This window comes from Hemiscyllium ocellatum, chromosome 10, assembly GCF_020745735.1.
Source record: "Hemiscyllium ocellatum isolate sHemOce1 chromosome 10, sHemOce1.pat.X.cur, whole genome shotgun sequence".
In the NCBI taxonomy this organism is placed as follows: domain Eukaryota; kingdom Metazoa; phylum Chordata; class Chondrichthyes; order Orectolobiformes; family Hemiscylliidae; genus Hemiscyllium; species Hemiscyllium ocellatum.
Window position 1 is genome coordinate 28,013,933 of NC_083410.1, and position 25,685 is coordinate 28,039,617.

Below are 25,685 nucleotides of genomic sequence, written 5' to 3' on the forward strand. Positions count from 1 at the left end.
CAATCATAACAATTAATCTCCATCAATTAATACAACAGTCAAAATATGATGTAAAGAAAACCACTATGGTGGATGTTTTGGAAACCACAAGTCTAAAGTTTACTGGCAATTCCAAATACAGTATATAATGCTTACCATGCCAGCCGCAAAACCTGCCACTCTAGAACTGTTGGGGCTGCAAATGGCACATGACTCTCAAAGTCAGAGTCATAGAAGTCTACATAAATGAAAAAGCCCCTTTGGCACCTCTCTTCTGTGCCAGTCAAAAACAATCACCTAATTAATCTAATCCCATTTTCCAGCACTTGACCCGTAGCTTTGATGCCTTGGCATCACATGCACAACTAAATATTTTTTACATGCTGTGAGAGTCTCTGCCTCTAACACTCTTATAGGTATTGAGTTCCAGATTCTCACCACCTTATTTTTGAACAACATTTTCCTCATATCCCCTATAAATCTCCTGTCCCTTACCTTACATGTAGTCACTTTCAGCCACATTAGGGAGGTGTTATTGTGCTAAACCATCAAAGCTGAGTTTACACAAGAGACCTTATATTGAACTAATTCAAGGGCATGTTATTCAGTTTATGAATGAGACAAAGTTTTTGAAGTATTATGACATGTTTTCAGAGGGACTGTCGTGAGTTTCTGGATTTGATAGAGGGTATTGCTAGTTTCCGAGTAAAAAGTGAGGTCTGCAGATGCTGGAGATCAGAGCTGAAAATGTGTTGCTGGTTAAAGCACAGCAGGTCAGGCAGCATCCAAGGAACAGGAAATTCGACGTTTCGGGCCAGAGCCCTCCTGATGAAGGGCTCTGGCCCGAAACGTCGAATTTCCTGTTCCTTGGATGCTGCCTGACCTGCTGTGCTTTAACCAGCAACACATTTTCAGCTATTGCTAGTTTCCCACAGGGCATGGAGAGAATTTTGTGACCTGTCCATGCAAAGAATGCGGTAGGATAAGGGTTGTAATTGCTTCTGATTCTATATCACAATAGACAAATGGAACTGAGGTTGTAAAGAGGGAAGAATCTATACAGTGACAGAAGGGCAAGGACCTTCACAGAAAGCCCTACTAACATTGGATTTTCAGAGAACAATTTCACATCCTTCTCTCACCTAAGAACCATGTCAATGATATCTGAGATTCATCAAGGAAGTAGTCAGAGAACTGTTCCATTTCCTTCAACAAGCCCTACAGCCTCATATCAGAAAAGGGACAGCATTACTTGTGGTCACCACCACTCTGAACTTTTACATAACGAGTTCCTTTCAGCAGAAGCATAAGACATCGTAAATATTACAAATTGCACCATCTGTCACTGAATCCAAGAGCCAACAAAAGACCTGCATATGAGGAGAGTTGAGTTTATTGTTCGTCTCTAACCAGAGAGAAGCAGGATGAACAGCCTGTCCAAACATTGCAGGTACTGCATCAACTGCATGAATAGTTGTATGGATTCCACTTGTCGATGAGGAGATTGCAGGAAGCACAAGCTGTTCCATTTCAACTAATGTTTACTTGATGCATGATCATTCCCAAACTATCACTATGCTGAATTTCTGCAATCCTGGTAGCAGCTTTGATGCCTTCATTCTGAGGTAGTACACCATTATTTCCATCTTTGGGTTATTATGAAGAACCAGAATCCCATCCTCATGTGCCAAAGATTTGTGGAGATACTTTTCTTATTTGGATAAATATATGTTGAAATTAAATAAGTGATACCCTGTCCAGCATAAAATGTGCAGGTGAGCATGTAGAATGACCCAGCAGATTTAGTGACAATGTTCCCTTCCTGCAACAAACAAGTTTAGTCTGCTCTTTTAAACAGCTGGGGTTGCTTCTTTAAATTTTGAGCAACTATCACTGATTAAAGCATGTTGGCCCAGATGATAATTTAATCTGCTAATTCGTGGCAGGAGGAATTCACAGACAAATGAAAAACATGTCTGTTTTCCTGTGAATTCAGAAGGAGTAGCAGTGCATCCTTCAGTCTCTGGCAGCTGCTTCCTGCTGCCCAATATTCCATTCTACCTGCTGTCGACCTCTTGGTTCCCATCAGTTTTGATGGCTTTGGACTTAAATCCATCTACTCTATTTAATTTACAGACTCATAGATCTCAGTATTATCAATAGATAGGACTAAACATGTTCCAGTCTGAACTGTTACAAAGCTGTAAGATTGCACCCCAGATGGCCAAGACAGTTCAAAATAACATGCAACTCAGCCAAGTTGTCAATTATCTGCTGCTGCTATTTTTGAAAAATTCCTTTCTCTTTTTAAATTATGTGTCCTGTTGAATGGCTTGATGCCTTAGCAGACTGACAAAATTGTCCAACAAACTAATCTCCCCCGTGCTGTTCTGTGGCAACTCTTGTACCATAGAAAGTAAATTGAAAGTAAAATTGTTGAAAAGGAAAAGAGAAAGATAGTGAATGGAGTGGACAGAGACAGAGACAGACAAAGGAAAGAAGGAGAGAGATTAAAATGAGTTGAAAGAGACAGTAAAATGAATTTGAAGAGAAAAAAAACCAAAATGCACATAAGGAGGGGCAAGAGAGATGAAAGAAAGAATTAAAAATTCAATTTAGAAAAGAAACACTTAAGCTGAGGACAGAGAGATGGAGAGTTGAAATAGAGAGAAAGATAAAGTGATTGAGAGATAAAATGACAAGCCAGTTCAACCCCAGCAGTATGCAGAATATCTGAAATGAAAATTTAAGATGGTTACACACAAGTAAAACTTTTCTTTTAGCATATTTTATCCTAATAACATTACTTAAGCCCAGTAATGACACTGATAGGGCATTGAGACAAACAAGTAACCTAAGAAGCGGGCAGTTAAAAATGTTAAGCAAGAACTGTAAAAGCTACACTATTGTTATCATAATCTTGGTGAACATGCAAGAATTTTAGAGTTAGCACCACACATGCTAAGATTAATTTTAAACTTTTTAAACAGTTAGCAGGTTATTTTTACAGTAGGAATCAACTTTAATTCCAATTGCACATAATACCGTATACCTTCTGCTCCAGCATGAGGTTTGGTAATGTCCTGAGCTGGTATGGGGTCTTTTTGAACATACTTTTTGGAAGAAAGTAGACCTTTTGATGGAAAAAAATTATTTGATAGTCAAATAGGAAGACAAAACTGTGCATGTTTAAATGGATTAACATGGCAAATGCTTATGTCCAAGTTTCATAATATATATATCTATTTAACTCGGGCCTTTAAATGCTTCAACCCACTGCTATGGAGACACAATAACACAAACATCCATTTTCATTACAAGAGCATGGATTAAAGAATTGGACACAAATAGATTTGTTATTACCCTAATCTTCCAGCAATGAAGACTAAAAGGTCAAGAGTACTGCAAACTGAATACATGCCTCCAGAGGCAAGTTTGCAGCCATTGGTAACATCAACTATAAAGGAAATTAGCCTTGAAAAATGGACTCTTATAATAAAACAAAAAAAATCGTGAAACCCCAAAATATAGTTGAAAAATAAACTCGAAACAGTAGTTTAATCAATATTGTAAATACGAAGAAAGGTTAACATTTGAATGTGACCTTTCTGATCAACCACTGGCGGACATGTTATGCACCTCTGGAATTTTATGGAGAAAATATTTAAGAGGATCTGATTTTGGATGCACATATGACAATGAACATTTACTCTGGATCTTTATTCCTTTGAGATGGGCAGCGTGTCAGCTTTGTGCTTGTCTGCTCATAAACATGATTATAGAGTACAGCCAAGCACAAAACAAGCTGCTGACTGATTTGCACATTGTACAGCTAGCCCAGACCCCTTAAAGGAACCCTGCTCATTTTAAAGGAGAACTGCACTAAGGATACAACAGCAGCTGCAAAAGGTGCAGCAAAGTCTTGATTGGAAAGAATAGCAAATGAGTGTGAGAGAGAACTATCAAGATTTTGGATGTCTTAGTGATGGAGGTTGATAGGAGGAGAAACATCATGTTTTCACAAGAATCCAGGAAATCCTTACGACACACCATTAAAAAGAAGAGAACCCAGGTGGTGAAACAGATAATTCCTGGAATCTTATCCTGATGATGTAGCTGCAATGTGGGAAAAGGTTTGATGGCTTCAGAAGGATAGTCAAGGTCAATGAATGCACCTCCTACCCACTGCACCGCCAACCTCTCTGACTGCTCAATGCATCACAACCCAGCAAAGTTCCTGAGGAATTTAGATTCAGGCTTAACATTTAGAGACTCCATATCACTGATCATGCTATCAGACATGCTCACTTCTTATTCAGAGACTCCACAGATTTCTAGCTGTTTAGTTATGGTAGACATATGACCCAAACACACTTCAACAGAGGCAATCTTTCCCCTCTTACATTTTTTTGGCTAAGTGTCAGTTTCGTTGAATTTCACAGAGAGCTTTTCTCCATGAGGCATCGCTAGATCTCTCATTGTATCTTAACAAACTCACTTCACTAACTACCTTTAGGTTTAAATGGATATACAAACAAGTCAAAACTGATATGAGAAAAATATTTTTCACTCAATGGGTAGTGAGGTACAAATGCATTGGCTGGAAATGAGGTGGAGGAAAATTCAATTGAAGCAGTCAAAAGAGTTTGGATGATTATTTGGATAGAAGTGTTGCCCAGGCAAACGTTGAGAGATTGACACTAGGTGATAGAGCTAGTCATAACAATCTGGGATTCTTTGGTTCTGCGACCAATCCCATCCCTACAACATCCCATTTGCTGGATTCTAGCTCCATCTTACCACTCACTGCTTCTGGAACAATTCACTACTCACTGAATATCCACTGAAAGACTGGTATCACTCACCATCTTTATTATACCACTTTGACACCAGATGAGCACTGTCATTCTGAAGCTGTCCAGCTTATGGAAGGACATCATTCCAAAGATGTCTAAGAAAGGGAAAATAGCATCAGGGAGCTGTAGGTCCTGGTGGATGGGGTGGTCCTATGGCTGGCAGAAGAGGCCATACCACTAGACCCTGACAGCCTGCTTTGAAGTTGTCAAATGGGTTAATGCTATCTCCACAGTCCAGCAGAACTGCCAGCAGTGCCACAAGAAAGTCAATGACCTTCTCCACTCTGCTCGGCTAACTGACACACTCTTTTCTGCTGCCTCACACATGCTCTATCTGTTAGTTCACCCACCTCACTAAAGTTCATCTTCCACTCTCACTATTTGCTGCAACATCTTTTCGCACTCACTCTTTGTCGAGTTTCCACCCTCAACTTTCTACACCACTAATGCTGCATGGCATCTGTGCTGCCTACTTATCTGCCAAGGACAACTCACCACTGTCTGAACATCTGCAGCAGTACTACAGCTGAGCCATCCACTTTCATCTCACCCAATCCCTCCCATTCTCTCATTCCAGGAGAAAATTGCCCATAGTAAGGCGGAAAGAGCCAGGGAAGTGGAGGGGTGCCTAACATCATGCTCCCCATCCATTACAAGGAAAGAATCCTATCCCTCACAGGAGAAGACTCAGTTTGCTCCTGCGGGATGCCGAGACATTCATGTCCTGCAAACCAAGCAGGTACCTTTCTTCATTCCATTGCAACTCATACTAAACCCACTGTCAATGTCATTCATTGACTACCACCTGATGAAGGTCCAATTAAACCTGTTGGATTATAACCTAGTTTTGTGTGATTTTTAACATTGTACACCACTTCACATCATCGGTACAACACCTCTTCTTGTGTGATCTGATAACCAAATGGCCATGTAGAGACAGGGACTGCGCTGTGAGAAGGCATCTCCTTGATTTCTGAGGAAGAGAATTCAGATGCTTCAAGGGAAGCATTGGCAAGACCCCCTCCTGTATCGCTGCCAGCTTAGAAACTGACATCTCAGTGAGAATGTCAGGTTTATAAACTTTGTGAGGACAAGCGAGTGGGAACCTCATTCCAACAGCTCTGCAAGGAAAAAAAATTCCAAACCCCAGACACCTGCTCAGTCCCAGGCAGGAGAGAACCTGTGTGATGGGCAATACTTTGTTCAAAGGTACAGACTAACAAGAGCAGCAGAGAGGTTTGTGGGAAGTAATGGCCCTTATAGCCCAGAGATGGCAGGAGTTCCTCACAGCCTGCTATGCTACAAGGACCCAGCTGCCTCACACATGCAATTGTCTGACTGCCATCAATGACAGGTTTGCAGCTCCTATGGAAAGGCAGATACAGCACTCTCAGGGTCTGCTAGATACCTGCATACAACAGCACTGCATTCTCAAGATCTAAGGAGTGGCAACAGGAGATTGAGGAATCTAGCACACACTCCAAGTGCTCCTTCCTTGCACAGAAATAGGATGGTGCCAGGAGTCCAGCTGAAGGAGACTCTATACAGGCACCTCAGAAGTCTTCTCTCCAGGCCCTCCTTCCTGCCCACTCACCTCCAATCTGAGGACAGCCCACTTGCCTCTGTCAAGATGACCCTGAGCAGACCAGACATAAATGGCCTTCGGTCACTCAACCAAACCTTCAAGGCTAACGGGCTCCATTAGCAGCCAGATTCCTTTTAACTCTGAGACATAGTGGGAAGGAAAGAAAAAAATAATCCTTTTGAGAGTACTTTGGTGGCATAGGTGACATCACACTCTTTATGTTAGCATACATATTAGTGCTTTTGAAATATATCTGTTTGATTGTCCATGCAGTCCTTAATGGAACTGTGCCAGCACGATGCTTACCTTCATGTACAAATAGAGTGTACCATGGCACAATGTCTATGTTGAGAACACATGGAAGCAAGATGTGCATGGGCTATATAGCGCAATGGATTCTATTGACACCATTGCTTCTCTTGGCCAGGCATCCCTATCCTTCCATTGGTCTCTATATGTAAAAGTGTCATTGTTGAATGAAGTGGTCAGCAATGTCTGGGGCAGAGCAGTGAACAGCACACAAGGAGTGCCATACTAGGATTGCCATAGATTAAGAACCCTGCAGGTCAAGTGCATTGGTCTGCATGTAATGTTCTTGACCTCTAAGATATCTTACATTGATGATTCCTGCAACTCCTTCCCTCACAGGTCGAGACATTTATTCCACGCACACTGGGTGTGGTCATAGCCACCTTCTTTCACAGTGAGTAATTTCAAATTACATCATGATAGAAGGCAACAGAAAGGACTCTTGAGGTTATTGTTTCTAGTTTCTGCTTTATTCACTTATCCTCTTCAAATAACCTTGAAATATCTTTGCATCCTCCTCACTCTCATCTAGTTTTGTGATATCTAACAATTTGGAAATGCGGATTCATGGCATCGGAGTCAAGTATGGGCCAGTGTAGTACTTGGCGGCATCAGTGGCATCTGTATTGGCAAGGTCCAGGAGGGCTCATAGTGGCAAGGGCATCAGTGGAATCGAGATGGGCGATGAAGAATGATGACTTCCATTCCAGTGGCAACACAGCAAAGAGGTCTCATGCCTGGCCACCAAGGCCTTGGCCCATGGCAGAGCACATCCCTTGATGTGGGTTTCTCTCTACAACTGTTCATCATGTACATTAGTTCACAATTCTCAAGCAGAACTACTAAATTTGCAAAAACACCGCTCAGGAGCAACAGCTAAAAAACACAGTTGTTCCCAGGTTGTGTATCCTCATGAATACATTTACTTTGGAATGTAGTAAATGTTTTATGTGTATTCAACCATTAAGTGACAGTGAGACTAATTATGATAAATCAAAATAAAAGTGGATTTTATCTCCCCTGTGTGATAGTGCATCTTCCCATACCCAACATCCTGTTTCTCTCTGGTTCTCCCTCAGCCACATGGATCGCTTATCCCCTGTTGAATCTAGCTATCTCTGCTCTCAATACATACTCTCAAGCCTCACAATGCTGCTGAAATATGTCTTCTTGTGTTCTTTTGAAATGGCTCTTTTGTTTTCTTTTCCCTTGTTCCTTCTTTCTTCAATTCTTATCTTTCATATTTCTTTTCACTTCCTGGCTATTTTTGCATTTCTTGTACGGAGTATAATAAAGATGAAATTGTAGATATATTGTCATTTTATTAATATATTACAAAAATACTTTTTACTCAAATTCTAAAGTGAATGATTTGGGTTGTTTGTATTAAATTACTAAAGTATTAAACATGTTGATACTATTTTTAATAGTGTTCTTGACTTGATGTAAGTTTTTTTTAACTAACTATCTGCAGCTGCTGCAAAAGGCCAAGTGGGAAATGAGTCATTTTGTTTGGAAGTTCATTATCAAAATATCAGTCTCAGTCAAAATGTCAGCAATAATTATACATCTTACACAGTAAGCCCGAAAGGTAGGATTTGTGACACTGTCAGTCACCTGTCAGATTTAATGAACAGAATGTTAATAAGGTGCTAGTAAATAATCCTTTGAGTCGAAAGGATTGACTTTCCAAAGAACTTTCACAAACATTTTCTATAACAGTGGCAGCGAATCCACAGGAACGCTAAAAGACATTACCCAGATCCACCCCAACGTTACAGTGAATGATCTCTTTTGGCAGTATAGGCTCACTGAGATGGAGGGTCTCTTCTCCTATATGACTCTATGATTACACAGATGTCCAATACTAAAAATCTCTTAGGCTGCCTCAGCACTGAAATAGAGATGAATGGAGAACCATGGAAAACAAGCAAGCAAGAAAAATATCAGACTATTTATTATACTTATTACATTAAGCACAGAGAAAATTAGTGGGATAACTTCCACTTTCCTTCATTTCTTGGATTACTGCAACAAAATTTATTTTTGCGAAACCTCAACAGTTCTGAGTGCCATGATGTTAAAGAACAGACATAGACAGGCTTTCTTTAAAGGTAAAAACAATGACTGCAGATGCTGGAAACCAGAATCTGGATTAGTGATGCTGGAAGAGCACAGCAGTTCAGGCAGCATCCAACGGTCCAGGCTTTCTTTAAAGTTTAATCAAAAGATCAAATACACTTTTATTTTCACAACAGCTAAAATGTAATGTCCATTCCCCAAACAAGCAAACACACAATCAAAGATGATTGGTAGAGATGCAATATGCACTCAGATAAGTAACAAAGTAACAAAAACCAGTCAAATTTTCCAATGCAGATACCATACAGCCCATCCTTCAACCAAGGCCTTCACTGAGCAGCCAGCAGGCCTGCTCAAGGTATGGTTCTGGTGCTTAGATAAATCTAACAGTAACTCTGGAGAAAGTGTACTGCACAGACAGTTGGTCTGTAGACAAAGCCAAGCTCAACGCAAAGCACTGCAGATGTTGGAAATCTGAAGCAAATAAAAACAAAAACATACAATGTTGGAGAAACAGGCAGCATCTTTTGAATGAAAAACAGAGTTAACATTTCGAGTCCAGTGACTCTTCAACAGAAATGGCAATAGCCTGGTATCTCTGGTTGAGGGGGTAACACTAAAAGCCAATGCAATTACACTGTGGAATCGACATAGGCTCAGAGTAAGTGTGTTCTATAACAGCAAGTGAAGAGCCTGGAGATGCAGCCTGGTCCAGTGCATGAGCGGGAAGCATGTCCCTGAGTGCAGTTTCCCTGAAGCAGCATTATAATGATAGTTGCTGGTGCAGCCAGAATGTAGTATTAAAGCATAGAAGCTACTGTAAATGTGGCGGAGATGTGCCATGAGGCTTTATACAGGCTGTCACATATCAGCTGACAGTGCCTGTGGACATTATGTAAATGTAGCCAATGCCCACTGAGTGTGCTTGAGATGTTGATGTTCGGTGTCCGATATAAAGATCCTTTGGACCAAGGTTAGCTGAAGTTATCAGATACCCACTCTGACTTCCATTTCGAGTTTTCTCAATGTCAAGTTTGCTTGGCACATTTGATAAGAAAGGAAGTTGAATATTAATGAGGTGAGTCAACAGCCATCAACCAGGTGTTTAACAAGAACTAATTCTCCTTCATTGACAACTCATTGTTGACAAGCGAGAAACTAACTGCATCATTTATCACAAACATATAAGATGGCGTGAGATCCTCCCAACATGGAGATTGGCTTCATTACATTTTTTATCCAATTCTGTCACATACCTCACCATAGGCCATGTCACACAGACTCCTATACAATTATGCCCATTGACTCCAGTATCTCCCAGCAGCATTGTTGGAAACAGATTTCAATGTATTAATGCAATGAAATCTGCTGTAAGATTATAGAGTCAATAAGCAGAATACCTATTGTTAAAATATAACTTCATTATTAAAACAATTAAATCTAGCTTCATTCAAAACTAACACTTGACTTTATTAGGTACTTTTTTTGTAGAATAATTGTATTAAACTTAGAAGTAGGGCATCGCAAGACACATACGCCAAATATGAAGAATTTATGTGAAGTTTTACTGATCATTAATACCTTGAGACTTTCTGTTAGAAAATGCGAGAATGCTCCAGGTCTCTTACTATGAGATATGAAGCCTTAGAATATAAAAACATTGAGATACAGTACTACATACAAAAAGGCATTACTTGTGTAAATATATAAGGAGGTAGGTGTAAGTGGTAATATCACTGAACTAGTAATCTAGAACCCCAGGCTAATCCTCTAGGGACATGAGTTTAAATCCCTCCAATGGCAATCTAGAATCTGAATTGCAGTAGTAACATCAGGTGGGATCATAACAAAAAGAGTTAATCTATTCTCAGGTTAATTGCTGTTTGATTTCTTTTGGCTGTTTGATGATAATACAAGCAGTGGTCACTTCCTATATAACTCGTATAAGTTGCTGAATTCACAATGAGTCATATGCCATATGATGAATGAATTTGCACTCATTTCAAGACAAACCAGTTGCTCCAAGTCATTATTATCATTAAAATGCTGCATAATTTGGTGAGCAGGCCATGTAGAGCAGAAAAGAATGCTGGAAGAGGAAAGAGGACAGGAAGAAGTAGGATTATCATCAGAAGGCCATATCTATTTAAGATATTCAGGGACAAATAATGGATGCTGAGTGAGAAACAATATGGCAACAACTGCACTTCAGCCACCAACTGATAGTTTACAGAATGACAAGGTCTGCACAGCCAGTAGGTGTGAAAGTGCCTATTGCAATGGGCATTGGCTTCTTCCAGATTAAGGTGGAGACACTGCAATATCCTGTAATTTTCCATATACTCTTGTATGTGTTGGGTCACTGACACGTTATAACTATTTAGAGCAAACTACATTTTTTACGCTCATTTTCCAGTTAGATGCAGGTGAAGCAAATGCAAAGCTTTCCTCGGATTGCAGGTTCTCTCAGGATGTCATTGTCTGCATGTACATCACTTTTCAGATTCTATATTCAACTCTACAGTATTTTGTAAACCAAAAGGAACTCCACTTTCTCAATGTCTAGTTAAGAAACATTTACGTCAATGTTTCAATATCGCAGCAGAAGCCCACAGCAGTCTGATATGCCTGCCCCATTTGATACACTTTGGCAAATCAAAGGAGAACATAGGTTATCTATTGACCGCATAGCTGATAAATTTGTTGTAGCACTCATATAGACACTCACAGCATGTTAACATGAAAACTATACTGCCATACAAAACTTAATACAATGTTGACATGCAGAAACAACACTTCTGCTGCCTGGACTGATGAACAGGATTGAATGAGCAAGTGTTTAGTTTCATGTTGGTTTCCTGCGTGATCTATAAGCTCACCATTGTCCCTTTCTACTAGGACTTTCTGTTACTCTTTTAAGTGTGATAATCCTAATTTCCCACTTGCTGACAGTTCCACTCTTTCTGACCCTCTATCATTGGCCATTACATCATTTAGCCACAGTGCAAACAAAGACGACCAAAAAACAAAAATTCCAAACAAATTTTGTGGATTTTAAATTTGGAAGGCTGTTCCTTAAGCTTCCATTGAGCTCTGTTATAATCGGTTATACATTCACAATTCTGTGTGGAAATTCTGCATGTCTTAGGGATAGAATTCATCCTTGGATGAATAAAAAAAAGGTTGCACACAAAAATCAACAACAGTTGTCAATACTTACATGTTCCCTTGCTACCTCTCTTCTACCTGCCCTAGTGCTCCAACTGTATTCAATGCAAGTAGAGTGGAGGATGAAAATAAATAGTTGATAGTCTGTAGAATTTCTCCAAGAGTAATAGAAACAGGGTAATTGAATTTTGCTGATTTTGGGTTATATAGAGTCTTAACTGATAAGGGGTTAAAAATTGAAGTCAGGAGTGTGTTATTGAGGCCACAATCTGACGATCCGTGATTGTATCAAATGGTTGAGCATGCTCGAGATGTTGAATGGCCTACTCTTATTCCTAAGCTGAATACTTTTCTGTATGTTGTCCTGATTCTAGAAGACCCAATGTGCACTTCATTATTTCAGCATGAGTGGAAACAGTCCAAGCTGTCTAGCTGACTAGCAATAAGAGAGAAACTAACTGCTAGGAAGGGGAGGATAAATGCTGTCTTCCTGCGAGGACAGCAGGATCAAGCTCTACAGAGCAATTATCATTCCTCAACTGTTACATCAATTCCAGTAATCTACTGGAAGACATACTGTTTGATTGCTGTGACATTTTGCGAACCCCTTTGACCTGTAAACTAAAGTCATGATCACAGCAATCTGAACCTCTATGGCAGCAAGTTGACTTTGCATGACAGAAACTGAGCTTTCACCGCAGCACTCTTTCTGATAAAAGCTGCTCCTGTTACAGTAGGAGTTGGCACACGGGCTATTGGATACTGCCTTATGTTGTGTTCACATGTTGTGCTTATGGAGGTCGCCATTACTCCTACCCTGAAAGAACACAACCCTGTGACATGTTGTTGCTGGCCTACTCCATGACCTTTGGCCCTGATCAGAGGCTTTCTGGCAGGGTTGTCTACGTGCTAGGCAGAATTAGGTAGAGAGAGCACATGGCTTTGTTTTCAATTTACTTAATAATCACAAAAATAAATGTTTATGCAAAATTATATGGTAGAAGCAAGTGAAACTTGCAAATGATGTTTTAGTATTTAAGTGATTAACCAGGTGGAAATGTTAGTTTGAAAACTATGATGAAACTATGAAGTGATCTTTTACTCAAGGTAATACCTCCTTTAATATTGCTTCAAAGTACAACTAAAGTTTGAAAATCTAAGAACTTTTCAACCTCCATCCCTATGTATTTAATTGTCATACATTGTAATGGCCACCAATTATTTATTACATATTTTATTACATATTTTCTTCCCTCTAGTGTTTTACAGTTTCATTACAGCTGACTTTGTCACGAATCAAAAATAATGTGTACACTGGATAAAATAATTGTATTACTTTATTGTTATCACTTTGTTAGAGAAAGGGCAAAGATCAAACATCTTGGAGTAAAATCAATTATAAAATCATAATTTTATCACTGCTATTCAATTTATGCTTGAATTTGAATAATGTTTCCAAAGAAGGAGAATTACCTGGAGATCCTTTCAATTAGTGTAATGAGCAAGTGATGGTGTACAAGTTCATCAGTTTGTTTTCTCAAAAACAAACTACAACTGACATTTAAAAATGAATAAATTGCGAAGAAATATGTGTTTTAAAGTATAATTTGTGTTTTTTAGAATAAACCTATTGAATACAGAAACTGAGCTTAAAAGGAACAGAACAGATAAACACAGGAAGTAAACTGAAATTAAAGGAAACAGAAAAAGTAAACACATAAATTAAACTGATTTTTCTAAGGAAGCAAAAACAAACTGAAGTTTGTAAATCAAAACTTTCAAGGGATCCTGGTTAAATGGTATAAGCGGACACAAATCTGCCCAAGTTGAGCAGTAGCAATTGTATATCCAATCTAGTGCAACTGCCTCAGCACTATCTTTTAGTGAAGCTCTTGAACAAGCACTCTGTCTCAACCATAGCTCATTCAAAACTTTGGTTCTGATATCTTATCTCAGACCAAGTCCAGTTCAAACCTCACATTGTGTTTTCTAGCTTAAATCAGATCCAAAGCCTTGGCCTGTGAACTCTGTAATCTCCTGCAGCCCCACAGTTCACCAACAGATACAAGATGTAGCTACTTTGAAATATATTTAGGTTAAAAGTGTGACATAAATGTTATTTTACATATTGTTTTAGGCCCCTTTTTTGCATATACAAATGGTCTACTGGATATTGCAGGATTGTGCAATACATGCCAAATATTTTGACCTTTACAAAATACCATTGCTGCCTCATAATGAATGTTCACTTCCTGACTGGCATTTAGCCATACTGGCCTAGTGCCTTAGAAAGTTATTTATTTCCCCTTTCACTGCACAAACAAATTTCTAAACTCAATAGACCACTTTGATATTCTTTTCACAATTTGTATCAAGGCTCCCAACCAACCTCTGACACACTGTTGGAGTGATTATTTCTCTCTTGATTAGCTGGTGCACCTGAATCTTTCATGGTACCTTGAGTGGATAAATATTTAAGAAGCTAGACCACTGCTAGAATAAAGGAAAATGTTTGATCTCAGTAACTCATCCATAAACATAAATATCCACTAATTTCACTATTGTCTTACTGAGGTTGCAGTGTTTATTTTTAAAGGATGCCAGTTCAGCAAGTGATCAAAATTATTTTGACAATGTTGTGATTGAGGTTGGATGAGTGCATTCTTGATCTAATCCCACTATGCTACAGATCACAAATTATTTTACCTGTTACTAAAATGGTAAATAAAATATCTTATCATACCAGGTTTTAAATAAAAAAGATCTATTGACCAGATCTCCTCAATGAACAAAATAATTGGTTATTATAAAAACAACAGTTATTCAATGTATACACAATAACTAGCTAACCGAGAGTCAGTAAAATGGAACTATGAATGTTAATCATCAAGTAATGCAAATCACACACACTTCAAATGAGGAGAAAAGAAACAGAATTCCTATCTCTGCAAATGCTCTCTTTAAATAAAGGAAACATTTTCTGGTCATTATGGTCATTCTTGAAGGTCAAAAGTGAAAGGTGCCAAATGTTTCAAAACCTGTATTTCTGATTTTCTGCCATATGTAGTCAAATCACCAATCCTGTACTGTTGTCTGTGGAGTCTTGAGACACAGCATTCTCAAGCAATATAATATTGAGAAATTTCCTTTCCCAGAAAAAAACATAGGTTACACTTAAACTCAATAAGAGAGTTGCTTTTAGAAATAAGGGGGATGAGCCATGCAGCTCTTTGACAAAAGCTTTTCATTAGCCAAATAATTCCAGATATAGAAGCACTCTCCATCCAGTCACTGTTTAAACAGCATTATCATGTGTCTACAGCAGAGGAACTTGATGTCATGTGAATTCTCAGAAACCTTGTAAAGAAATTCTCCCAAATTCATAAGGACCTTTCAATGACCTCTTTTAAGGAAATTATTTTTGGTATTTCCACAATACTTCAAACAAATAACTTTGTGGGTGTCGCTAGTGGGCCAGTATTCATTGCCCATCCCTACTTGCCTTTGAGAAGGTGTGGTGAGCTTGAACTGCTGCAGTTCACCGGCTATAAGTTGACCCACAATGCCATTAGGGAGGAGATTCCAGAATGTTGACCAACCAACACTGAAGAAATGGCAATATATTTCCAAGTCAGGATGATGAGTGGCTTTGAGGCGGACTTGAAGGTGATGGTCTTCCCATGTATCTGCTGTATCCCTTATGTATCCCTTATCCTTTGATATGAAAGTGGCCGTGGGTTTGGAAGTTGCTGTCTGAGAATCTTTGGTGCATTTCTGCAGTGCATCTTGCAAATAATACACAATGCTGTTTCTTGAGTGTTGCTATAGCTGCATTCATCCAGGCAAGGAGGGAGGATTTCATCATACTGCTGACTTGTGCCTTGCAGATGATGGACAGGCTTTGGGCAGTCGAGGTGAATTACTCACAGGAGTATTCCTAGTGTCTGACTTACTCTTGTAACCACTGTGTTTATATGGCAAGCCCAGTTCAGTTTCTGGTCAATGGTAACTCCAAGATTTTGATAATGGGGGATTCAGTGATGGTAACACCATTGAATGTCAAGGTTGATTTGCTTCTTACTGATGATAGTCATAGCCTGGCACTGTATGGCACGAATGTTACTTGCCACTTGTCAGCCCAAGCCTGGATATTGTCCAGATCCTGTTGTATTTGAACATGTACTACTTCAGTATCTGAGGAGTTGCAAATTGTGCTGAACATTGTGCTTTAATTGGTGAACATCCCCACTTTTGACATTATGATGAAGGGAGAGTCATTGATGAAGCAGGTGAATGTGGTTCAGTCAAGGACACCATCCTGAGGAAGTCCTGCAGAGATGTCCTGGAGCTGAGATGACACATCTCCAACAAACATGACCATCTTCCTATGTGCTAGGTATGACTCCAACCAGTGGAGAATTTGCCTCCTGATACCCACTGATTCTAGTTTTGCTAGGACTCCTTGATGTCACACTCGGTCGAATTCAACCTTGATGTGAAGAGCTATCAATCTCAACTCCCCTCTGGAACTCAGCTCTTTTGCCCATGTTTGAACCCAAGGTTGTAATGAAGTCAGGAGCTGAGTGGAATCCAACCTGGGTATCACCGAGCAGGTGATTGCTGAGCAGGCGGTGCTTGGTAACACTGTTGTTAATAACTTCCATCCCTTTCCTGATGATCCAGAGTAGGCTGATGAGGCAGTAATTATTAGTATTGGATTTGTCCTGCTTTTTATATACAGGACATAGCTGGGGAATTTTCCACATTGTGGGGTAACTACCAGTATTGTAACAGTACTGGAAGTGCCTGGCTAGGAGTGGCACTTTCAGGAGGATAAGTCTTCAGTACTATTACTGGAATGTTGTCAGGGCCAAAGTCTTTGCGATATCCAGTGTCTCCAACCCTTTCCTGCTATCACGTGAAGTGAATCAAATTGGCTGAAGGTTGGTATCTGTAATGCTGGGTACCACTGAAGGAGGAGAAAGTGAGGTCTGCAGATGCTGGAGATCAGAGCTGAAAATGTGTTGCTGGAAAAGCGCAGCAGGTCAGGCAGCATCCAAGGAACAGGAGATTCAATGTTTCAGGCATAAGCCTGAAGAAGGGTTTATGCCCAAAACGTCGAATCTCCTGTTCCTTGGATGCTGCCTGACCTGCTGCGCTTTTCTAGCAACACATTTTCAGTTCTTACCACTGAAGGAGGCCAAGATGAATCATCCACTCAACACTTCTGATTCAAGATATCTGTAAACATATCATCCTTATCTACCACACTCGTGCTGAGGTCTTCTATCTTGAGGATCGGGGTATTTGTAGAGCCTCCTCTTTCAATGAATTGTTTAATTGTACACCACCATTCACAACTGGATGTGGCAAGACTGCAGAACTTAGATCTGATCCAATGAATGTGAGATTACTTAGTTCTGTTGATCACTTGTTCTTATGTTGTCTGGCATGCAAGGCTTCACAAGGCTAATCTCTCATTTTTAGGTGTGAGGGGAACATGGTATGACCTCCTGCACTGTCCATTGAACGAGGGTTGATCCCCTGGCTTGATGGTAATGGTTAAGTGGGGGATATGCTGGGCTATGAGGTTGCAGATTGTGCGGGAGTGTAATACTGTTGTTGCTTATGGCCCACAATGTGGAACCCAGTCTTGAGTTGCTACATCAGTTCAAAGTCTGTCCCATTTGGAAAGGTGATAGTGCCACAGCACACAATGCATGTTATTCTCAATATGAAAGCAGGACTTCATCTCCACAAAGACTGTGCAGTGGTCACTCTTACCGAGAACATTCGCAGCTAGCAGATCGGTAAGGATGAGGTCAGGTATGTTTTTCCGCCTTGCTGGTTCTCTTGTCCCTGCTGCAGCTCCAGCCTAGAGGTTAAGTGCTTTAGGACCTGACTGACTCAATCAGTAGTACTACTGTCAAGCCAGTCTTGATGGTGGACATTGAAATCCCCCATTCAGAATATGTTTTGTACCCTTTCCATCCTCAGTGCTTCCTCTGAATGTTGTTCACCATAGAAGAGTACAGATTCATCAACTGAGGAAGGATAGTATGTGGTAATCAGCAGGAGGGTTCCTTGCCCATGTTTAACCTGATGCCATGAAACTTCATGGGATCAGAATCAATATTGAGGGCACCTAGGGAGATTTCTTTCCAAATGTATACCACTTTGCTGCCATCTCTGCTGGGTATGACCTGCCAGTGGGACAGGATATATTCAAGGATGGTAATAGTGGTGTCTGTAAGATAGTATTCCTTGAGTATGACTATATCAGGCTGTTTTTTGACTAGTCTGTGAGACTGTTCTACCAATTTTGGCACTAGTCCTCAGACGTTAGCAAGGAGGACTTGGCAAGGTTGACAGGGCTTGTTTCTGCCATTGTATTTCCCCTGTCTAGATCAATGCCAGGTGATCCATCCAATTCCATTTCTTTGAGACTTTGTAATGATTAATACAACTGAATGGCTTGCTAGGCCATTTCAAAAGGCAATTGAGAGTCACATATAGGCATGATCAGATGAGGATGGCAGATTTAATTGCCCAAAGAACATTAGTGATGCAGATGGGCCTTTCCAACAATTGACAATGGTTTCTTGGTCATCAGTAGATTCTTACTTTCAGACATTTTTATTGAATTCAAATTCCACCATCTGCTGTAGCAGAATTCAAACTTAGGTCCCCAGAACATTGGCTGAATGTCTGTCTGGATTAATAGTCTGATCATCCCCAAGTTTCCTCCCCAAGCTGACTTGAAAACAATTCATTTTTGATGGATCACAATTGTAAAAGTTCCAACCTAACACATTTTGTACTGGAAAACATGATCTTTTCATGGGCCATTAAGGACAAAGAAAATGCCAGCAGTGCCAGTGAGTGATGCCCACCTTCCAAGAGCAAATAAGAAAGCATAGGTGAAAGAAATGAAATACATACTTGACAACTGCACTTCTCAAACCACCGTCAGGCAGAAGATACAAAAGCTTGAACACATGCACCAGCAGGTTCATGAACAGATTCTTCTCTGTTGTTATTAGATTGATGAATGGACTCTCCAACTTCAAATAATGTTGATCTTTTTAATGTTGTTCTTGCCTCATGCACATCCTGTGGAGTGTAACCTTATGTTTTTGTCACCTTATGATCTTTACATCCTTGCTTACTGTGATCAGCCTGTACTGCTTGCAAATCAAAGATTTTTCTCTACACTTATGTACACCTGACAATAATCAAATCAAATCAAATCAAATCTCTACATTTACTTTGTCAATCCCTTTTATCGTTTTATATACCTCTATTAGATTTCCTCACATTCTTTTAAACTCAAGACAGTATAGGTCTAAACTACCCAAACTAGCTTTGTGAGTTGAAAACTTCATCTCTGGAACAAATATAGCGAACATTCTCTGATCTGCCTCCAATTCAACTGCATCCCTCAAGTAAAGGGATCAAAATTGTACGTGATACTGCAGGTATAGTTTCACTAGTGCTTTGTACACATTCCAACTTTTCCACTCTATTCTTTTAGCAATAAATGTCAAAATTCTATTTGCCTTTCTTATGACCTGTATACTAATTTTCTACGATTCATACATAAGAACATCCAGATCATTTTGCATCAAAGCACCCTGAAGTTTCTCTTCATTTAGATAATAAATTGTCTTTCTATTCCTCCATCCAAAATGGATGATCTTATACTAATCTGCACTAAATTTCATACATGGCAATAATCAGTCATGCCTGGGATATCCTTTGTATTTAAATGGCCACCACAGGCTGACAGGAAGTTTCTGGCTTGCAGCAAGTGAAGTGGTGTCCTTTAAAGGTGGCACCAGATGTATAACCCCAGAAAGTGCCACTGATGGGCACAATATCCTGCTCATTTGCCGGGTGATTTGCTGTAAAACGCGTGCAACCTCTCTTGCAAAGATAATGAGCTAAGAAACACATAATCATGAGAGATAACTTGCTCCAGGAATTAGCAGTTATATACCAACCAACATGCTTGATGCCATGCTTTAACTTCAAAATGGAAAACCTCAGCCTAAAAGTATATTCAAAAGAAAAGTACTTCATCAATTAAAGCAGTCATGATTATTGTTACCCCAAAAACAATCAATTGGATTGATCTTGCTGCAGTTATCACCATTCAACTGTCGTCAACCTAACACTTTATGCTGGAAATTGATACTTTTTTCAGGTAAGCAATATTAAATACAATTACTGCAAGAGAAAAGAGAAAAAAAATCATAAAATGAAGGGCTTAAATAAATCAATGATATTACTGATAATCCCTTTATCAGGTAATGACGCGATAGATTAAAAAAAGGAAAAAATTATACTCTTCAACAAAACTAAAAACAAACACTTCTTTTTATATTTACCACAGCAGACTTCAGCCTACCTGTGTTAACTTTTGATGTAACATGTGACAAATCAATTTTTTGTGATCGGACAGGAGTTGACGTTTTACTTGATGATGTCCTTGTTACACTCTTTTTTACCACGGGTACTTTGCTAATCTTGGAAAGCGGTGCAAAAATCCCTTCAAGGAAATAAAAAGATTTAGAAAAGATCTTCTACTGTAGAATACATCTGGAATAACAGTGCCTCAAAAGCCCTCTACATAAATTGCCAATTCCAAATAACCTTTTTTATAGATTTTGTTTTATCATCGATTTTCAAGATGTTCTTCTCTACCCTAAAGACCACATAGAGGTATGCATTATTTAACTCTACCACCTGAAACCAGTGGAACATTAGCAATTGAATTACAGTGTTCCCTGAGTACCTGTATATGTCTTCCAGTTTTTCTATCCTTGGGAATATGGGGAAATGCTTACTAATCTTGATGGTACAATGAATGTAGATCACCACATATGGAATTGTCATTGCAAACACACATCATAAAATTCTCGCACACTGTTTTCAAAGGCAAAGTTTGCAAAACATCAATTTTATGGTTAGTAGTTCACGCAGTCCTATTCCATTGGTAGATATTGAATTTTATGCTCATTTTATCTAATAAATTAACCAAATTATAATTTCACTGCGATAAATAGTAAAGAAATGTAACTTGAGCATCTTGACCTCTACTGCATCAGACAGCTTTGATCTCAAGTCTTTTCTCAGAATTATCATTTCCTTTCACTGGCATCATCCTGGTGAAGCTGTAGTGCATCTGCATTATGTCATTAACGGGTGCCAAAACCGCACCCTAGCCAATGTTTTGTTTAAAATGATGACTGCACATTTACTTTATTCATACTTTGCTCTTATAAATTGTTATTGACCCCTTTTATAGTCTTTTTTTAAATCTAGTTGCCCCTAAACTTTCAGAGAATTATGTATTTGAAGGAAAAGCAGAAATTGCTGATGAAACTCAGCAGAAATGCAGCATCTGTGAGTCCAGTGACTCTGAATTTGAAGAATTAGGTTTCAAGGCCCAAGTCCTTCAACATTTTTCAGTTGAGCCTTTGGATTCATTGTTGTTTTTACAATAATACTGCATTATCCCATGCGTCATATTAGGTTGCATCTGTCATCCACCTGGTAATCCTTTACAATCCTTCACTATTTTGCAAGCTTCCTTTGCTGCCATCAGCACATTGTCTTACCTTTACTAAAATTATGGACACCTGTCATACACAAATTCCAGCTTTTCTCCAATCTGTGCAATCCACATTTAACCTCTTTATTACCTGTCTGTTAACCAAATTTCTTGCCATGCTACTGAAGCTTATCTTATATCATGGAGCAGAATAATTATAACAAAACTGCATTTAATTCTGGTCTCCCTGCTACAGGAGAAATGTTGTTAAACTTGAAAGGGTCCACAAAAGATTCACAAGGATATTATTGAGATTGGTCAGTTTGAGCTATAGGAGAGGCTGACTATGCTTGGGCTATTTTCCCTGGAGCATCAGAGCCTGAGCGGTGACCTTATAGAGGTTTATAAAATCACAAGGGGCCTGGATAGGGTGAATATCAAAGGTCTATTTCCTAGGGCAGGTGAGTTCAAAATTAGAGGGCATAGGTTTACGATGAGAGGAGAAAGATTTAAAAGGGACCTAACAGGCAGCTTTTTCACACAGAGGGTGGTGTATGTATGGAATGAGTTGTCAGAGGTAGTGGTAAAGGCTGATACAATTACAACATTTAAAAGGCACCTGGATGAGTTTGTGAACAGAAGGGTTTAGAGGAATATGAGTCAAATGCTGGCAATTAGGACTAGATCAGTTTAGGATATCAGGTTGGCACAGACGGGTTTGACCGACAGGTCTGTTTTCTGTGCTGTATAATCTATGACTCAAAAAGGTATGCGAGTCATTTTATCAAATATCTTCTCAAAGTTGATACACGATACATCAAATTTATCCTCTTTATCAATATAATTGGTCATGTCTTCAAAACAACTATTGTATTACATTTGTCAAAAAGTTACCTAGCTATAAAGCCATTTGTTGGCTGTCTTCAATTATTCCATGCATCTCAAAATGGAACCTAATTTGATGTTGAACTTTAGCTTCAAGTGATTTTGCATTATGAGCCAACACTATGTTACTGGTCTATAACTATGTGGTTTGTCCTTTCCTCACTAAGTGATGCTACGTGGCTACACCTGAATCTCATGGCATGGTTTGTATATTTAAGGAAAATTTAAAATTATAGGGATCTTCTGTTACCTTATTTCCAACTTCCTTCAATAATACAAGGACAAGTAATTTATCCTTCTTAAGTTGTGCTTTATTTTTCAGAAGGAATTTTGTTTCTGATATCTACGTTAAAATTAGGTGTCAGCACAAATAAAAAATGTTTTAATATCTCTGCCACATATTTATTGGCTAAAATGAGACTTTCTTTTTGATTTCTGAATGATCCTATCTTCTCTTTCACTACTCTTTATTTTTAGTATGCTTAGAAATCCTCTTGCTCTTTGAAAATCCATTTTCACGTTCCTTTTGTGCCCCTCTAATCTGTCTCTTTGTCTTTTTACTCCACTTCCTTTATTTCTTAGGGTTATTGTTAAACTGTTAGGTCTAGTTTATAGCCTGATGTTTTAATTGAAATCCAATCTCTTAATTTATCCATAGAATTTTATATTCTTATTACATCAACATTTTGTTTTTCTTTATAAGAATTTATTCTATCTGGCCTCCGACTAATGCAGTCAACAACTAAAAAATGAAAGATGAATACAGGTACAGAAAGAGCTGAGGAGCAAAACATTCACCAAGTTCTAGGAATATAAATAAGAAACTATCTATATACATATATATATATATATATACCATGTTTAATGGGACAGCTAAAATACTGAATGCCACAAATACTTCCATCATTCTTCCCCTCAGGTTCATCCAGCTCAATCCCTGCCCACTGGCCACTGGCAAACTCAGTGGTGCCACAAAATCGTAGTGTGCCAACCTAAAAGAAGTACAAAATGTAGGAAGATTTAAATACATGAAAAGCATAAATGGCTAGTATTTTGCTGTCGTTGTTACAAATTTCTTACTAATTCTAAAACATGAAAAAGTTAAATTTTTACTTTGAGTTTTCAGAAGTTTACAGAAAAAATCTCTTGTTCAAGTGGTAAATTATATAAACATTTATAGAGGTGCATAGTAGTATACATTTTTCAATTAAACATTTAATAAACTTGAAGCAGGTTGATTTGAATTCTTAATTCATGAAATTGCGAATATATCAATGTTGAACAAGTGAGAAATATAGTCTTTAGAAGTAGCCAATAAAAATACATCATAAAAAGCTGCCCAGGATATCTAGATATAATCATTCATGACAAATAGCTTGCAAAAGTCATAGACTCATTAAGTCAACAAAAACACAAAACCAATATTGTGTTCACTAGGATGATCCCTGGTGTGGAGGAGTTGTCTCATGAATAAAGGTTGAACAGGTTAGGATTCTACTCATCAGAATTTTGAAGAATGAGAGGTGACCTCATTGAAACATGTGGGATTCTTAAGGGGCTTGACAGGTTAAATGTGAGAGGATGCTTCATCTCGCTGGAAAGACTGGAATCAGAAAGCATGGTCTCAGAATAAACAAGCACCAACGTAAGATTAAAATCAGGAGGAATTACTTCTCTTAGAGGGTTGAGAGTCCTTGGAACTCCTTGCCAGAGAGCTGTGACACACAGTGTTTGTGTAGATTTAAGTCTGAGATAGATTCTTGTTCAGTAGGGAAGGCATAGGTTACAGGGAAATTACAGGAAAGTGATCATGAGGAATGTTGGATCAGCCATGATCCTATTGATTGGTGCAGACTCAAGAGGATGAATGGCCTACTCCTATTCCTACTGCTTCTGGTCTTCTGGACTTATGGTCAAATATCAGTTTTTGTGACAGAGTGGTAGTGTCACTACCTTGAGGTCAGACTTTCTGCACTCCAGTGCCACCTCATAATGTGATGGTCATGGAGGTGTTCATAACACATCCAAACAAGTTGATTCAAACAAAACATTTCTACACAGAAAGGATTTGGAAATGAGTTACATCAAGGTGGGTTTAAAATTCTCTTCAGTCAGATGTTACTGATATAGGAACTTTGTTTCCAAAAGACAGACATATTCACACATGACAAGACAATCATCCATCTGAAACTTTGTCTCAGGCTTGCTACTAACATTTGTAACTATCCTCAATGTGATGTTTTATAAATTCCTACTTTGGGAATAGAATCAGTCTGACTCAAGGTTGGGATACAGACAGACTCTGACCTCACACCTTTAATGCACTATCTGAGCTGAGATGTCACATATTTTTATACTGATAAAATCTTAAATTGTCTCGGGACCGTGACTTGAAAGGAGTTCTGGGATTTACTTATTAATCAATTGAAACCTACATTCCCATTCTAAGTGATTAAAGACTTTACAGTAATCTAGGTTTGTTCAATACATTGCATCAGTTGTATGATATTTTGATTTTTTTACTATAAATTCTATGTCCTATGATCCTGTCCCACCAGCTGCCTGCTGTAGGAGCAGCGTTCCACAAACTTGTATTTTCAAATAAACCTGTTGGACTATAACCTGGTGTTGTGTGAATCTTAATTTTGTCTACTCCAGTCCAACACCAGCACTTCCACATCATATCCTCATTTGGGGTGCATGCATGCCAAAAATCTACTCTTGTTGTTGCAGGAGAGATAGTCAGTTTTATTCCAACACCTACAGGTCATTCACTAGAAGACAGGTTGGAATGTCAGCCATCCACCACTTGTGATCATAAGCAAGAAAAGACAGAGAAATAAAACTAATAATCTAAAGAATATTAACTGGCACCAATATAAATGAGGAGGGTTAAAGTGTGGAAGCATAAGAAATCTTAGCAAGGTTTGGGACATGAATGAACAGCTCATCTAAAAGAATGGACCTCATTTAATCTGGGTTGAAAATGTGTTGCTGGTTAAAGCACAGCAGGTCAGGCAGCATCTCAGGAATAGGGAATTCGACGTTTCGAGCATAAGGAGCTACTCGGAAGCATTTAATCTGCCATAGATATTAGTCTATCAATTAGCTGATATTGTGATCAGGGGGCTGGAGTAGAAATCTGTGGCCCAAAGCATGAATTTGCAGCAGATGGTGGTAGCTGAAGATACTTGGGAATGTACCCTGGAGATTTTGGAGGCACTGGCAACGAGCAGGGATATTGCAGTAATCAGGATTCTGGCTG

At 38.9% G+C, this 25,685-nt stretch overlaps 1 protein-coding gene across 1 annotated transcript in view; it reads right to left on the minus strand.

Moving 5' to 3' along the window:
• The window catches only part of LOC132819695 (CAP-Gly domain-containing linker protein 4-like), a 266,189-nt gene that overhangs the window by 96,055 nt on the left and 144,449 nt on the right, over positions 1–25,685 (minus strand). The window contains exons 8-10 of the mRNA XM_060831355.1: positions 23,277–23,412; positions 20,390–20,530; positions 3,032–3,112 (exon numbers count right to left, since the gene is read on the minus strand). Coding sequence (XP_060687338.1) covers positions 3,032–3,112; positions 20,390–20,530; positions 23,277–23,412 — 358 coding nt within the window. The remainder of the gene's footprint in view (positions 1–3,031; positions 3,113–20,389; positions 20,531–23,276; positions 23,413–25,685) is intronic.